Source organism: Nestor notabilis, unplaced genomic scaffold (genome assembly GCF_000696875.1).
Source record: "Nestor notabilis isolate BGI_N333 unplaced genomic scaffold, ASM69687v1 scaffold13957, whole genome shotgun sequence".
NCBI classification, from domain to species: domain Eukaryota; kingdom Metazoa; phylum Chordata; class Aves; order Psittaciformes; family Psittacidae; genus Nestor; species Nestor notabilis.
In genome coordinates, this window is record NW_009935221.1 from 13618 (window position 1) to 30036 (window position 16419).

The following is a 16419-nucleotide window of genomic DNA, read 5'->3' on the forward strand; positions in this document are numbered from 1 at the left end:
AAACCAACCCAAAAAAACCTCCTAAAAACCCCACCCTCAAAACCAATCAGGAATCACTGTGGGATGCCACAGCCAGCATAGGGAAGGGGCTGCAGATTTTGTGGCTAGCAGCAGTAGTACCCAGAGGCCTGCAACTAATCTGGTACTAGCACTGTAAGTAACTGAGAAGCTGTGAGAGAAGACAGAATGAAGTGGAGGTCAACTTCTGCCAGAAATATTCCATTTATAGTGTGGCTTAAGTTTTCAAATAAACAAGCTGAAAGTGCCTGTGCCTTTTGGAAAGTTTGTTAGACGAAGTAAGAATGTAACCTTGTGAGAAAAATATGGTGCTTAGACACCTTGATGGGTAGGATTTTTAGTCATTCAGGTTTTAGGACAAGTGTAACAGAAGACTGCAGCTGTATATTGGAAAAGTCTAAGCACACAAAAGAAAAGCAAGATCCAGCAGTAAGAACATGACAGCTATACTCAGAAGAAGCCAAAACAAAGTGCTAGAGGCCGTTTTAATACAAACAAGACAAATTATTAACTATCAGCTAGATCACTGTTGTTGGCCCAGTCTTCCTTCTAGGATTTGTCTTTCCTTCTGGTGACTGCTGACAAATCCCCAGGCAAAACCCTGCCTAGATAACCCCAAAACACCCATGTACTGTACCTACTATCCAATATTAATGCCAGTTGTCCAGCATCTGCATCTCTCACCAGCCACTTGATGCATTTTGCGATTAGTCACACATATTTGTTTATGCAATCTGTATTTTAACTAGCACTGAACTGTAGTTAATTAAGCCCAGCAAAGGAAACCACATCAGTAACATAAATCACAATCACTCAGTTTATATCTGTGTGGGTACACTACATCCATGCACAGACAGAGGTTATTTGTTCTGCACGCTGTTGCCCGTGAGGCGCTGCGATTTCTTAATTGCCTCACACACACAGACAGCAAGTGCTCACGCTCCAAATGCTACCAGCATCATTAGTTCCTTTCACACTTCATTTCTCTATGCCAGGGATTCAGAGGTTTCACAATCTGCACATCCCCCTTTTAAGACATCACAGATCTCTTCTGCAGACCTTTGAGGGACTAATGAGCAAGATGGTTCTAGTCTATTAATTAGCTGCTTATCAGCCATACTCCACAGCTCCCTCCCAGTTCAGCTGCTCAGCTACACTAATTAGACAATCCACTTTTCAGTCTTCTATAACACTGCCTGAGACAGAAAGTTTCACTGTTCCTGAGACTCTGGTGTTTTCTGGCAATATAAGACATCCCCTGAATGACTAATAGAGAAACCCTTATTTCTGTATTATTAATTGCAGCATTACAGCTCCCCATTCTAGGTTTTATCTCATGCACTCTGCCATCAATATGTGTCACCACTGGCACCCTAGCATCCAGATGTTATCTTAAAGCTTCTTTATTTGCATCATTCGAACAGTCAAAAAGCATGTCTTCATGCTCCCTCTGATTCAGAGTGAAAATAAAGGGGTAGTGTTACTTTTTATGCTGCAATCCTTCTCAAACAGGAACAAAAGCAAGCCAACAGACATATGCTGTCTCTGCTTCATACAATGAAAGGCCTGCTTGTATGTCTGAACTTCCAATTTTTATTAGCTACCAATACTTCATGTACTCACAGATTTCATTAGTTAGGTATCTGACACGCAGAAAGTTATAAAATATGAAAATTGGCCAGTCAACCATAATTAATACTGTGCAGCGAGTACAACTGGAAGGGAAAAAACAATCTCTTAAATCAGGCTTAGTTAGATACTTTATGTTCTAAAATATTTCCTTGAAATACCAAACAGTGTCCACGGCAAATGGCTCACCAGGTCCCATAGCAATTTTACTGCTTGTTATCTTGTCTATCCATTACATTGCAGAGCCTTTCTCTTAGGCCAAGCTGTGGCTCCTTTCATCATTACCCAAGCAAGCGCACAGACTGAAGAGGACATGCTGTTTCTAAGCAGAGCCAACACAACGCCACCTTGGCTTTTGAAAGCAGTAAACCAAAATAGCTTTCCTTTTCCAAAAGGCAATGAGAAGCAATGCCAGTGCCTGGCAGACTGTTACATGCGGTATGTGCTGTACACACACTGGTGAGGAAGCCCACCCCAGAGCGTGCCTGCAGAATGTGTATATATAGACACAGCTGACCAGATCTTGAGGCCCTGCTGCCTGTCTCCAACCATGCCCCCAAGGCTGTATAGATCAGGAGGAGCCTGGGATGTGCCCTTGGTTTCATCTGGATGACTGGATGTGACTGAGGTCCCCTAAGGAACACTTACTCCTGTAGACAGCTATGGTCTTTATCAGTCACTGCCACGGTATCCCAGATATAAAGCAGGCTAACTCTGTGAGACAGGGTGACTTCTTTTTTCTGAAACAAACGCTAGCAGTAAAGCTCTGCAGAAGTATATTATTATTATTATACCCTTCCTAGGAGAGAAGAACAAAAAAATATCTACTTATCTATCACTACAAGAGAACTAGAGCTTTTTGTTCAAGGGGAGTTGAAGCACTTAAACATCACCTAGGTTTTCTGACATGAAAGATGCAGAATTGCCCCTCATCTTGCCTCATGCACAGAAAAAACGCATGCTAACAGAATGCCTGGTAGCTGGTCCAGACTTATGACCTTACCAGCAGCCAACCCTCAGACCTCACAGCCTCTGCAGTCACTGGCTTTGACCACTCGATCCCTCAAGTAGCTAAATCTTAGATGTTCTGTTCTCTCCAGTATCTTGGATTTATGGCCACTTGTCCCTTGGCTTCCACACTTTAGCCTAGTTGTCAGCTAGCCTGTCTTGATATTTACAGTGATTACACACTGACATGCACACCCAGATAATACACACGCCAGTCTCTCAATTGCTGGGACCCTAAGCCTTCAGCCCCTGTCATCTGTGTTCCAACTCCAGCTGCTGGCAGGTAGACCCCCATGCATACACACATGCACACAGAGAAAGCCCTGCACCCAGGAAAAGTTAGAAAAGGAGTTCAAGAAGAAGACAGGACAGACTGTGCTGATCAGGCACAGGGCACAGTCAGTTATGATCAGCCCCCGTTTACATGTAACCAGCCCATCTTATCCCCTTATCCCTCTCTTTTACCGCTTTTTCTTCCCCAAAACACCTTGGTGCCCCTTTCCCACATTAGGTTCTTCCCCTTAACATTCCATACTAAGCCTTTGTACAACCCCAAGATATGATTCTATATGCCATAAGGAGTCCTGTACCTCCAGGTAGTATCCATCCTCAGTCTGCAAGGTTCTCCGGAAAGCCTCTCCAATTGAGTCGTGGTGCTGGGTCTCACTCCCAGTCCATGTGGCTAACACGCTCCTGGGATATCCCAAGAGAGGCTAGATTGGAGGCTTATTCCTCTGACTGGTTTGTCAGGGTTCCCACAGCTGCCACTGTGCCTCTGGGCTCCTCAGGGTGTACTGAGGTGAGCCTTTAACTAGCTCACCCAACAGAGTGTTCACCAGCTTTAGGTGTTGCATGATGCAGCTGCTAGTAGTTTAGTTCTAGTATTTTACTCCTGTAGTTTCAAAAGACTTTTATGCTTAATGCATATGTAAATGTTTTCTTTAGAAAATGGTTTATGGAGTACTTCAGACTGCTGATGGACTTCTAAGATGCAAACACAAGTCTTATCTTGGGTTCTGAGCAGTTTATCCATTTTATTAGACAACTGTGAACATGAAGCTTGGGTTCTTTTCATTGCAAACCTAAGAGGGAAAACGAACACGGAGCATCATCTCTCCACAGCAAGAGCTTCACAGTGGAGTAAGGTTTTACAGGTATTTAGGTCAGAAATAGTGCCAGAGCCTGCCAAATATCTGCTCAAAATATTTTATATGAATTAAACTGTTTCACAAGAAACCAGTGACTTCACTTATCTTCACTTCTTAGTTTGGTAGAGTGATGGATACCTATGAGATTATTCTGCTTTTTGGTTTTTTAGGGTTGTTTTTGAGCATGAGGAAAAGAAGGCTGCATAGATTGCTCTTTTAAAAAATCCTTTAAATGAGATACCTATAGACAGTTTCCTTCACCATATTATACTTTCTATCACCTACAGTAAATACCAGCTCCTTTACGTTCTTCAGCTACACTCGAGATGTTGTACAGTGTTTTCAGATTAACAGGTAACAAATGAGACAGACATAAAGCTTTAGTGAATATTAAGCAAATGCTGTGGGAAGTCTTACTACACAGTGAAGGCAAATCAGGTGTTTAGGCAGGCAGAATCTCAGAGCAAATCAGTGTACTGAGGCTGGCCTAAAGCCATGATGGCTTCAAGCACGTGTGAATAGATAAACCTGAGTCCACCCAAGAGAAGATTATTTTGCATGCCTGCTGCCACTCACTTTTTGCTCAAAAGCTGTCTCTCAAGCCAGGTGAGTTTTCAGATCATGTAGCCACTCACTTGCAGGGACTTTACATAGACATACACACCACTGCACAGAAAATCCACCCTGTAAATCTCAGAACCTGAGCGAAGGGTGTTCAAAGCCTGTGTGTCTTATTCCGCACCCAAGTATTCAGGGGCAGAGCCAACAGTTTGCACAGGCAAAGCGCTGGTGCTTAACTAAGATTTTCTGCTTAGATTTTCTGATTTTTTCCTTCTCAAGAAGGAGTCAGTGGGAAGCTCCTCAAGCGTTACGTGTTCCAGCCTCTGCCCTAGCATCTGCAAAATGAAAAGTAATGGATAATTTCTCAGCATGGCTCATCAATTATTTAATACAGTGGTAGTTATTTATCTCTGTATCTTTCTAACCACACTCACATAATACAGTGAACAGAGATGACTTTATTTTTCAACATCACCTGTTTGTAGTAGTTCTGTTTACTGCTGGCTGTGAATCTCACACTTCTGGTACTAGTTCTCCTATACTGTCACTGTCCTCTGATGCTTCTGGGGTGTCCTTCTGCTGAAATGCTTCCCTGAATGGCAAAATAAAATCTGCTTGTCCAGGGGACAGGTTAGGAAATGTGACATCAATATACCTTTGAAAGGTTTGTCTTGTTGCTTGTATTTCGTTTTCCAGTCTGTCCTTCCATTCTGTCATCTTCTCCAGTTTTTGTGTGAGAGTCTTTACCTGTTCTTCTGCTGCTTTCAGCATAACCATTACTTCTTCCAGTTCACCAGCCTGTAAAGTCTCTGCTTCTTCGGGCTGTTTTGCAGTCTCAGTCTCAGTCTCACTCTCTTTTTGTATGATACTCCAGGCAATATGAATCTCACAAATTTTTTCTTTTTTTAATTGCTCTATACTCTTATGATATTGTTCCTCAGCTAACCTACTTTGTTCTTCGAGTTGTTCTAAGCACTTTCTATTTAAAAAAGAAAAAGAAGAAAAGATTTGTTGGGAACATGTGTTATTAAAGATTATTGAAAAAACAATTTAAGTCTATTTAGGTTGTTGTAAAAACTTTCTTATTCAACTATAAATATACATTAAATCAGAACTTGATATAGGACCTCTGAAATAAAATAGGGTAAAAGAAGGCTACTGATGACGCAGGGAAAGGCAGCTGCAGAAGATTCTATTTCTGTGTGTGTCACATCTAGCAATAATTTAATGATGCTTGCTTCCAAATGAAAAATATAAAGGATTAGTACTTCCCTCTGCATTTGGGTCTCTCTCTGAGCGAGAGGGACAACTGAATTCTTTCTTTGAAAATTAAGATAATTAAGTACACAGATTTTCAAACAGACTTTGAGAATTCTGTCCCCAAGTTAAAATGCTGCCTTGAAGTTAAATCTAAGAATTGATTTCCAGACTACAGACTCATCTGTAACTTTGTTTTAATGTTACTGAGAATATATTTGTGCTAGCATGTCAGTAATAAATAATTTGTATTATGTAGTCAAAACGTTATGGGTGCTATTCACCAGAGCTGGGTCAGGGATATGCAAAAAATGGTGCATCAGGCATCCATTAAGGTTATTGAGCCAAATACTTTGATGTAAAGAAAACAATTTCTGCCCTCTGTTCATGCTCCCTCCGCTTTGCTGAAGACATTTTCGCAGAACTCTGCTAACATGAGAAGTTAAAGAGACCAGTTAAGTTTATATGGAATGTCATTTATCTTTGGCAGAAAGGGCATGTTTTAATAGTGATAACAAAGGTATTAAATAATGGATCAAAACTTAAGTGTGACTGTTCATAAAATGAAAAGCATCTTACAAAGCAACACACCTGAACCGATCTTTTCACTGTGATAGTGTTATTTTGTTGTCTAGGTTGTCAAAAAATGAAAAGTATTCTACTCTCAAGGGAGAGGGATGTGCTATTATTTTGACATCAAAGCTATTTAATTCACAATGTTTAATCTATACAGGTAGAACCTCCTGCACCCTGCAGATCTCATTTTGCAGAATGGCACAATAAGCCCCGAGATCTTTATTTCTGATGACTCTAAATCAGCTATAAAACCCAAAAGTTTTGGATCCTTAGTTGCCTTTGTGATATTTGCATTTAGGAACAAAAAATGTTTGTTTTCTACTTGGTGCATCAGTGAGAGAGAGTGAGCCTGCAACTCTTGCTGGTCACTTGTCACTTCCAAATATGTTTTCTTCTGAAGGGTCTATCGATCTTTTCCTAGAAGACCTGCATCCGAGCAATGCTGATGCAATTCCAATCATTTTCTTTAGCCCAGCATTTTTGCCAGCCGAGTCAGAGGAAACACTAAGAGCACCTGTGCAGAATGGCTGCTTCCTGAAAGGCAGCCTCCCTCTCCTGTTTTCTGGCTTTGGCCACTGCTTGCATCTTGTCCCGGGCACACTCCATAAGGATCCTCTCAAGTCGGTGAGCCATGCGTTGCTCTGCAGCCTCTGCCTCTCTCTTCCGCTGTTCTTCCACATACTGCTGCATCTCTGCCTTTGCCTTCCTCATCTCCTCCTTAAGCAAAGTTAAAAATAGATGTAAGTAGTGACAGCAGCTTTTTGCTCAGTTGTCTTTAAACAATCCCCAAAAACACCCAGCAGAACAGACTTCAGGAACATATTATGGGGCAATTACAGTGACTTATTGTAACATCATTCCACATCTACATCACCCATGTTTTCTGCATAAGGCACAAAAAGTTTCCTGATGTATTTTCTTCACAGGTTCGCATGCCTACAGGAAGCCTAACTAAAACCATTTGACCTTAAATGGCGGTGGCCATAACAGTACTGCTGCAAAAAAGCCATTCCTGAGGCTATCAGCTAAAAGCAATTGTCTTTGGCCTTTCCTACAGGTGAAAACCCTACTTCAATCACTCAGTGATATGCTTTGTTAGCTGCCACTGTCTGTTTGCTTAGACAGGAGCTGTGTGAAATTTTCTGCCACTGTCTCTCTAAGCTAACTGTTAGTGAGCATTTAGCTCACTAATGAATCATTTAGCTCACCTCTTAAAATGTACTGCAAGAAACAAACCCCACCAAATCTAAAACTTCTTGCAGTTACTTCAGTTATATCTGCTTCTTCTTTTGTTTCAGCTGTAGGATTCTGTATCTGCTCCCTTGCTCTTAGTCACTGGAGCCAATGTTATGAGGACAACTGTTACATGTTCAAATCCTGAGCACTCAGGTCTATGAAGATCTATAATAGCCTATAGTAATAGTCTAACACAAATAGTCTAAAAAGATCTATAATAGCAAGTAACTGAATGGTTAAACACAAGGAACTAAGCTTCTGGCAACTATTGTTGCCAGATGCTATGACAGCAAATGACAGATCTCCCTTGGAAAACAACTCCATAAAATGGAATGAACTCTACCAGAAACTTAAGAGCACTGTAAAGCTCCCTGCTTTTCCTCTTCAGATGCCAAGCACATTGCTTTGACTGCCTGCAGTATAAACAGATAGCTATTTAGAAACTTGTATAAAATAAAATTCCAAAGCAAAACACTCCAGCAATTCTCTGTGCACCTTTCATCTGCCAGCGGGAGGCTGCAAGGCTAAGGATGACAAGTGTTAGACGGACTGCGTACTGGATGCTGTAGCAGCAAAAAGCCCTGTGAAGCGGTGCAGAAAGCAGGAAGGCTCAGATCAAGAAGGCACTTTCCTTCCTTTCTCTTTGTGTATCTCTGAGCCTTTTCTCAGATATCCAAACAGCCATATAAAACATGTACTAAACATACATAGAAATTCAAGGCTACAGTTAGCGTGCTTCATTTAGGAATATACATATGCTGGCGGTTTTCCTTCCCCACCACTTCATTCAGGGTCCAGGCTCAGCAAATCAACTAAACACCTCTCTAGCTTTGATGGACATGAAACTTGAGGACAGATTTAAAGTTAAGCCTGTTTCTAACTGCCTCTAAGAAATGCGCCTGATCGCTTCAGTGGCTGGCTGAATCAAGGCCTGACAAGGAATTTTCGACAAAGTTCACAACCTTCATTCAACAAAACAACAAATAAGTGAAACATGCTGCAAATGAATTCAAAATCCAGTTAACTCAAGCTCACATCTCATCTAGCACAAAGGCAGTCATCTTTCAGTCTGAGTGCTTCTCCTGACACTGCAGTTCAAATCTCAGATGAATGGAGGTTCTGGTTATAGCAAGCATTTAAAAAAATATGTATTTATTTACACAGAATGACATTCTTGGTTGTCAAACACATGGTTCTGTCATGCTGGCTATTTCCATGGTAATAAAAACAAACTGGTTCATACCCTTAATTTCTTTTCAAATTTTTTTTGAAGGTCTTGTACCAATACACTGTGTTTAGCGGCTGCTTTGTTGAGGGCTTTTTCCACTGCATCTTCCTTGAGTGTTTCAGCCTTTAAAACAAGTTACTATTTAAGTATAGCTGCTGACATTAACATCCTATTAAGAAGAAGCAGAGGTTACATAAACAATAGTTCTCTATTTGCTATGTAAGAAATCAAAGCAAGTTAAATTTAAAACCAGGTAGCAAAATCCACTGTGCCCATTTGGCAATTTTATTGCAGTGATTCCTGTTCAAATGTGGCCTCACTGTAGCACTGAGCTGCCACAGTTGTAAGCATGATACATATATATAACATACATGTCAGAATCTTACATAGCACTGTGGGGAACAGCTTTACCAACCGAGAACTTCTGTGTGCTTTAGAGGCCATTTTCAGACCAGATGTAAAATCTGTTATTAATTCAAAGTATGCATTGTTGTGATCAGAAATGGGAGAAGTATGTGCACACCAAAATTTGTGAACAAAGGAGGAGCTGAAATTAATGACAGCTCTAAAGCAGTGACCCCAAAGTTTTTCATTAACTGTCTTTATGCTACAGCCATTATTCCAAAGAATAATCATCATTTAAATGATGGGAGAAAAATGTAATTTACCTGAGACCAAATTTCAGCTTTCATTTTGTCAATGCACTCTCGTACCTCTGCCTCCTTCTTTTCATGTTTTTCTTGTTCAATGTGTGCTCCAATCTCTGCACAGTCAACACAAGCTGATCATGCACAGCAGACAAGCAGAGTGCAGAACTCCGTGCCTCTCTCCCCACCCCTTTGCTTGGCTCCACATCTGAATTAAAAGTCAAAACACTAAAAAACATGCACTCTCATTTCACATATAGGAAACCACAATTATTATTGCTTGTGCAGTTCTGTAAATATAATAGGAAGGTGCTGAACCCAATTCTCACCTCCTAGACAAGGTCACAGAACAGGAGAGCATCACGTGTCCCTCCTGATTCCTTGTCCTGATGGCCATCTGCACAGCACAAGCCATGGGTCAGTCCTCAGCTTTCTTGGGAGCGATTCACCCATTTCTGTCTGTGACTGAATGTCGCGGCACCTTGGGCGATAGCTTTGCTTCTTTTAGATGTTATGGGTGAGACAGTGCCTTCTTTAGCTCCCTGTGCCCTCAGAGTCCTCCAAGGCTTTCAGAGAAGTCTCTTGCTCAAGATGCCCTCAGATTCCTTCATGCCAATCTCGGGGCACACAAGAAATACTCTCAGGAGCATCCAGCAGAATATTTCAGGTGTTTGGAACAGACCATGCACATACAAAGCAATGCTTCTGTCTCTAGGGTTGCTGTGTCTGGCCAGAGTCCCAGCAGCCCCAGCACTGCAGGCACAGCTGATCCTCCTAGAAAGGGGGTGCAAAGCAGCATGGCAGTGAGCTGCACTGCTTCACAAGGCCTACACCAGGGATGCTTCCCTTAGCAACATGGATGGAGTCTAAGTAAGACATTAACATCATCATCTCCTCCTATGAATGTGCTAACTCAATTCAAAAGGATTGGTCTTCAGCACCAAGGATTGCCTAGAAGAGAATCCACTGCAGAGGAAAGTGGGTAAAGATGCCTTTCTGCAATTCAAACACCCTATCCCACCCAACAGTGAGATCCTCCATCTTTCCTACTCAGTGCCAAGCATGGGCATTGCTTTGGATCCCATTCTCCGTGCTTGACAGGGCTAAAGAGTCACATTTTCCTGGGTCGTCATAAAGGAAAATTAAAAAGGAATAGAGCCACAGGAGATCCAGCTTTCACACAGTCGGGGGGGATTAAGTTTCCCTCCCTCTTTCACTCCAGTCTTCCTCCCCACTCCACATAGGTGGGCAGAGTCCTCTCACAGAGCTCACATGAAGTACATGGAAGACAGCAGCAGGATGGGACAAAGGGGTCAACTGACGCAAATCAACAAAACATAAGTCTGACAGTGCAGAAAGCCTAGTGACCAACATGTTGTGCTCTGAATGCACAGCTTTCCCCCAGTCCCTTTTAGTAAGCAGTAAAAAGAAAATAATTTAAAGAGACTGTCTCCGGCCTTCTCGATGCGTTTCACACTGTGTGTGTGTAATGCAGGGCTGAAGCTTCATGTTCTGAGCACATGCAGGGCACTCATCCCACTGCCCAGGCGCTCATTACATTGATAATCTCTTTATATTGTTTAAAATAGAAACCAAGTACGCTGCTCTTCACAACGCATATTAATTAAAATGCACAACATGATTTCTACATAACTTTACTGATCAGAAACCTCTCTGACAATTAGGCATAGCATACAAAGATACTTCAGATTCTTGCTAGATCCTCAAAAGTACGAATCCTACCACGATTTCCTTTATTGTCGAGGTTATGATTGTGACATGTCAGGAGAACATCAAACCTCAAGGGAATCTACAGAGCCTCAATCTAAGGTCAGCAGCAGAATGGGGTATAAGAAGGTAGGATTCAGGATAAAACATCTCATCTGTGTCCTGTTCAAGGACAAGGGAATGATCTTTGCAAATGTTCAGTCAAACATAGTTCTTTCCAAACTACTTGAGCCTTAGAAAACATTTGCTAATGGTCTTGCAGCTAATTCTCTTTTGGACTCCGCTATGCCAAAGTCTGAACACCGTCATGCACCACAGGACAACTGACCCTGAATATACTAGATTATTAATATTCAGAAGGTAAGCACAGTTCGTTCTTACTGAGATGTGAAAACCTTCAGGACTGTCAAGAACAGATGGATACAACAACTCTTGGAGTTTTCCTATATCTCAGATTGCAAGGAATGTATTTCAGAAACAAACTCACCCAGTATATCACGATGAGTGTAATACCGTGTTATGAAAGGCTTATACTCCCGAAGCCGATCCAAAGTAGCATTGGAAGGTGGCAGTGGTATTATCTTTGAACATGCAGCACAACACACGAAGGAGTCCAAATCAGGACTTCTAATCATTGTGGTGTTCTGGTGTTTTTCTGTAATACAGTTACTACAATGTCAGAACTCTGTTCCTGATAGATCTCTTGCTTGCAGGCAAAACACTTAACTGTTGCTGCAGAAAACATGCAAGCTGGTGAAGAGAGAAAAATCACTGACCATTACTTTTTACCAAGTTAGCTGAAATGTTTGCCTTCTGGTTAGGATTCACACATGCTGACAACTCAGTAACATGCTGCAGGCAGATGATGAGGAAGGGTTTCATGAAGTAACCCCTTCCAGCCTGAATGCAGCTCCCTGTGGAGCAACCGTTACCAGGCAGGGTTTGTTTTGCTCACAAAGAACTAACTTTCCTGGTAATAGTTGAGCAGTGTCACAGCAGGCTTTGCCTTTTCAGTGCCTTTTGGTTTTGTTCTTGTTGAATGTCAACAATTCCTATCCAAACCATGTAGGCAAAGATTTTAGGAGCAGTATAGTAACTGCTGCTTCAGGTATTTGAATCATAGAATTCTGTTCCTGTTCTTGGTAAAGATGAGAAAGCCAGCACATAGAGTAAGGAATTAGCAAAATCCTGGAAGAGCCTCTGCCTGGAAAATCATTTTGACTCACAGTTCCTGTCAAGCCACTTATTATCCACTGCAGATAATTCTTACTGTACTGAAGATGAAATAGAGAAAAGCCAAACAAAAGAAATTGTATTGGCAGTTTGTTTCTCCTCCAGATGTATAAGAGGAGCTGTGCTTTCAGAGCTGAGCAAACAAATTTTGCTACCAATGGAGTAGTAAGAGTGGGGCTTTTTCCCCTTTAATCCCACACATAGTTTTTATGATATAAACCATACAGCAAATGCCAGTATTGATACTATAACACCTATTAATTAACTACATTCTTCTCTGTGTTTGCACTGCTTTATCTTCTTCTTATATGTAATTTTTGTAGCATTAAGAGTCACCTGTGCAGCACCTGCTACAATAAATACGGAGAATCTCCTTAATAATGACAAATCTAAATACTCTTCCTTCAGCCTGGCCAGTTCTAAATTAACCTGGTTAACAGCACTCAATCCGGGCCACCAGACAGGAGGCCCTATCTTGGACAGCTTTCCTATGAGATGCCATTGGCACACACACCACCTTAACCCTGCCCAGGTCAATCCCAGCCTTTATCTTTCACCGCCCCCCGATTTCCTTTTCCCCAGCTTCTTCCAGATCCATATTCACTTCACAAAACATAATTCAAAATTTTGAGAGCTGTTATTCCCAAATATATGAAAACGAGAGACTGGGCTTTCTCGCTTCAAATCATCTGCAGGTATAAGAATCAAAGTGTGTATTTTAAAAGCCTGCAGAAAACCAGGTTAACATGCTTACTGCAGCACTGGGTTTGGAGTTATTTTAATTCATGCAAACATACCAGACTTGTGCATGAAGAGCTAAAATCCTATGCGACCCTTTTGAAAAGAACAGATTGATTCTATCAATCCATCGCATCTTATCAAACAAAACATATTCCACAGGATATGCACAGAATGTGATAGTTCTGAATATTTGATCAATTTGCTTGGAAATTCCTTCACCAAGCAAAAGGCAAATAGTTTCCTCACCTGCAAGCTTCCAGACTTGCCCAGGACCTTATTGCTGTGCAGCAGTGGGGCTCACAGAGGGGAATATGCTTTAAAAGGCTTTTTTCCTGTAGCTTTATCAAAGGTAGAGCTTACTTCCCTTCTCAGGAAGGAGGTAACCAAACCAAGGCTCAGCTGAATTTAGGATGCAGGTAACTATAAAACACACACAGGAGGAAAATCACAGGTTCAATGTGAAGAATCTATAGAGAGATAGAGAGAATAGACCCCTCAAGGCAGACATTCACCTTTTTTACCTTCAGTAACAAAATAATTTGGTAACAAAACCCAGAACAATTCCAAGTGGCAAACAGGTATCACTGCACGTCCTTTCTTCTTTGGACTGTCAGAACCCACTTTGGCCAAAAGAGGCTTAACAAAGATGTTTCAGCTTCTTGGGAGCCCTTGACAGTGCTGTAAATATGAGGTAGCTGAATGGAAAAATACAACCAAGAACATGCATAAGGGTCCATTGGGGAAAAAGGGCACTTTCCCCTGGTATGTGCTCTCCCACCACAGGTTCTGGAGTTTGGTTAATGGGATACCATCTAGGCCATGTCGCGAACACAGAAGCAGCTGGAGAAGCTCATAAAAGAAGGCCTCAGCGCCAAAACAGAAAAGCACCCACTTGTACAGTGTGCTCCCTCCTGTGCTAAGGCAACACCACAGCATGCAGCTGCCCTGCAGCCACGCTCACAGCAGCACCAACCACCACACTGCCAATGGGCCGCCTCAGATCCACACACGGGGCTGTTTGGCAAGACTGGAATTGTTCACGTGGATATGGTCTCATCGTTGTAAGAACAGTCTTTTCATTGTTGATTTTAGACTTCCCACTTCTTATTTTGAGTTTAGTAGATTGTAAAAAATTAGTGTTACATAATGTACCTTGCAATATAGAGAAGTTAGATTTTTGAATGCAGCTTGAATAAACTAGTCCTGATGACTAGTCAAGAACACTGCACAAGTTCTGGCTAACCTGGAGTTATATACAGCAACTGGCAAGCTCACACTAGTGGGTTCACTGATCTGCTCTATGCTGCCAAACAGGAAAGGTCACAGCTGAGTTCTTCCTGCTTTTCTCTTGGCAGAAGCAGTCCTTTCACTTTTTCTCCTCTATCTACCTCCTGGGTTTTTTTTTTTCATGTGTAAGAAAGAATGGAAGAATATCTTAGCATCCAAGGAATATTTTGGCCAGTATTTTAAGAATTCCTTTATTAAACACAACCCTCCAATGACTCTCCTTTATCAGATCTTTCTTGCCTTAAAATTATTTTACTTACACCACTGTTAACTATCAACAGATTAAGAGATCAACTTTTTCTTTTCACACACAATGCATTATACTTCTGTTTAAAAAATAAGACAAACCCCTGTTTTCACTTACTCAAAGCAGAGAGAAGTGAGCTGAACTGTCATGTGCATTTCTAAGGCATTTACCAGTCTTGATTGCATGTCCAAGGTAATTTTGTGTCTTCTGACAGACTGTGGAGTTCACAGACAACAATTCTTAAAATCACTTTTATGTTCACACTTATCTTAATTGCAATTTATTTGTACAGGCATGGCATTTTACAAAGGAATTTAAATTGGATTAAACACCAAGAGAGACATTTATCCATTATTTCAATGGACAGAGGAAAAAAAATAGCAATTGCTTGGCAAAGTTCTGTGACTGATTTGCTGATTTCCTTCCTTACGTTCTCAGTCCCACTTGGAAGTTTTCCTCCTCATATACCTGGACCCCTCACTGTCGATTGCTTCATAGAGGTCCTTTTTATTCTCTATTGTTGCATGCAAATAACCAAGGTAGGCCACACAGAGGGTAATTGCTATGAGCCCAAATGCCATCACAGGCTTGTTCTGACAAGAAAAAAAATAATTATTATCTATACTAGTCAAAACATCTCTTCATTCAACACAAACATTACATTATTCCATCTTGGCTAAGAAAGTGAACAGTAAATGGTTGTCGTACGTGCAAGAATTATCATTGCATTATAGTAGATTGATCCAAGTGACTTTGATAAGCAGCAAGAAAGGATACTCGATTTTCTGAGAGCAAAAGGAATTCCCTTTGAAAAAGAAGACTCTCTGGAAACAAAATATAGCATTGCCCAGTGCTCTGTCTTTTGCTGGTCACAAATGCTGTTTGAGCATGAATGAACAGGCCAAAACCAATTACTAAAGGTAACTAAATACAAACTTCTAACAGAATTCATCTGAACATTCTACTGAGACAAGCAACCTGGTTTAGTGGAAGGTGTCCCTGCCCATGGCAGGAGGGCTGGAACTGGATGATCATTAAGGTCCTTTCCAACCTGTGATTCTGTGTAAAACATGTAATGTATTATCACAGAATTTGCTTTTATTATAGGCACAAAATTTCATTCAGTCTTGCTGGGTTCTGCAAGTGCAAATAAAACCTGAGTAGCATCAACTTAATTGTTTAAAGTCAATTTGTTGCTTAAAAAAGCAACAAAAATAAATAAATAATAGTGAAAAGCTACCAAAAATCCCCCCCTTTCACACCAGAAAGCTTGCACTTTATGTTTTGTTCCCTTTTAAACACTAAAGAGGACTCCTATTACTTAACCTGCCACATTACATGGGTAATTTGTCTGTAGACAGTCTTGCTGAAAGCACCTTTCCTAGGTACAAAAGGATCAGACATAGCAGTGAAATAAAAGCTGGAATAAACAATGTATGTTCTGGGCTCGTAACAATCAGAGTGAAAAAAAGTAAAAATATTTTTAGTTATGTTACTGGGTGCTTTGCATAACAAGAGGTGCTTATATAATGCACACAGAATAGCGACGACAACTTTACAGCAACCGTGTCTCTCCAAGCCCATTTAGTTTCCCTCAGAATGAGCCTCTTACAGGTTTAATGAAAAGCTCTGGGTTCACAGCTCGGAAAAGCATAGTTGTTTGAACACTTCTCAGTCCTGGTTTTCTCTCTTTGGGCGTTTCGCTTGTATTTGGAGGGTTGGTGGAAGACATTTTAATTAATGTTGAATACTTCCTAAAAACAGAGTAAAAAGTGGATGTCATTATTATAAGAAAAAACTACATTTGCCAAGTCCGAGTTCAAACCCAGGATATCTTCTCACAGCATGAAATTTACTTTGTGTATATATATATAT

The 16419-nt window shown here is 41.1% G+C and overlaps 2 protein-coding genes across 2 annotated transcripts; both read right to left on the bottom strand.

The window, feature by feature from the left end:
* Positions 1-4877: 4877 nt before the first annotated feature.
* On the bottom strand, positions 4878-11671 carry LOC104408206 (chromosome unknown open reading frame, human C6orf163). The gene is made up of 5 exons (XM_010017735.1): positions 11524-11671; positions 9330-9424; positions 8677-8784; positions 6712-6914; positions 4878-5343 (listed from the first exon to the last, which is right to left on the bottom strand). The coding sequence occupies exons 1-5, from the start codon at positions 11669-11671 to the stop codon at positions 4878-4880; spliced, it is 1020 nt and encodes a 339-aa protein (XP_010016037.1).
* A 3110-nt stretch (positions 11672-14781) lies between these two features.
* Positions 14782-16327, bottom strand: SMIM8 (small integral membrane protein 8). Its single transcript, XM_010017736.1, has 2 exons — positions 16157-16327; positions 14782-15137 (listed from the first exon to the last, which is right to left on the bottom strand). Exons 1-2 carry the CDS (start codon positions 16325-16327, stop codon positions 14979-14981), a joined length of 330 nt encoding a protein of 109 aa, XP_010016038.1. The 3' UTR covers positions 14782-14978.
* Between the last annotated feature and the right edge of the window lie 92 nt (positions 16328-16419).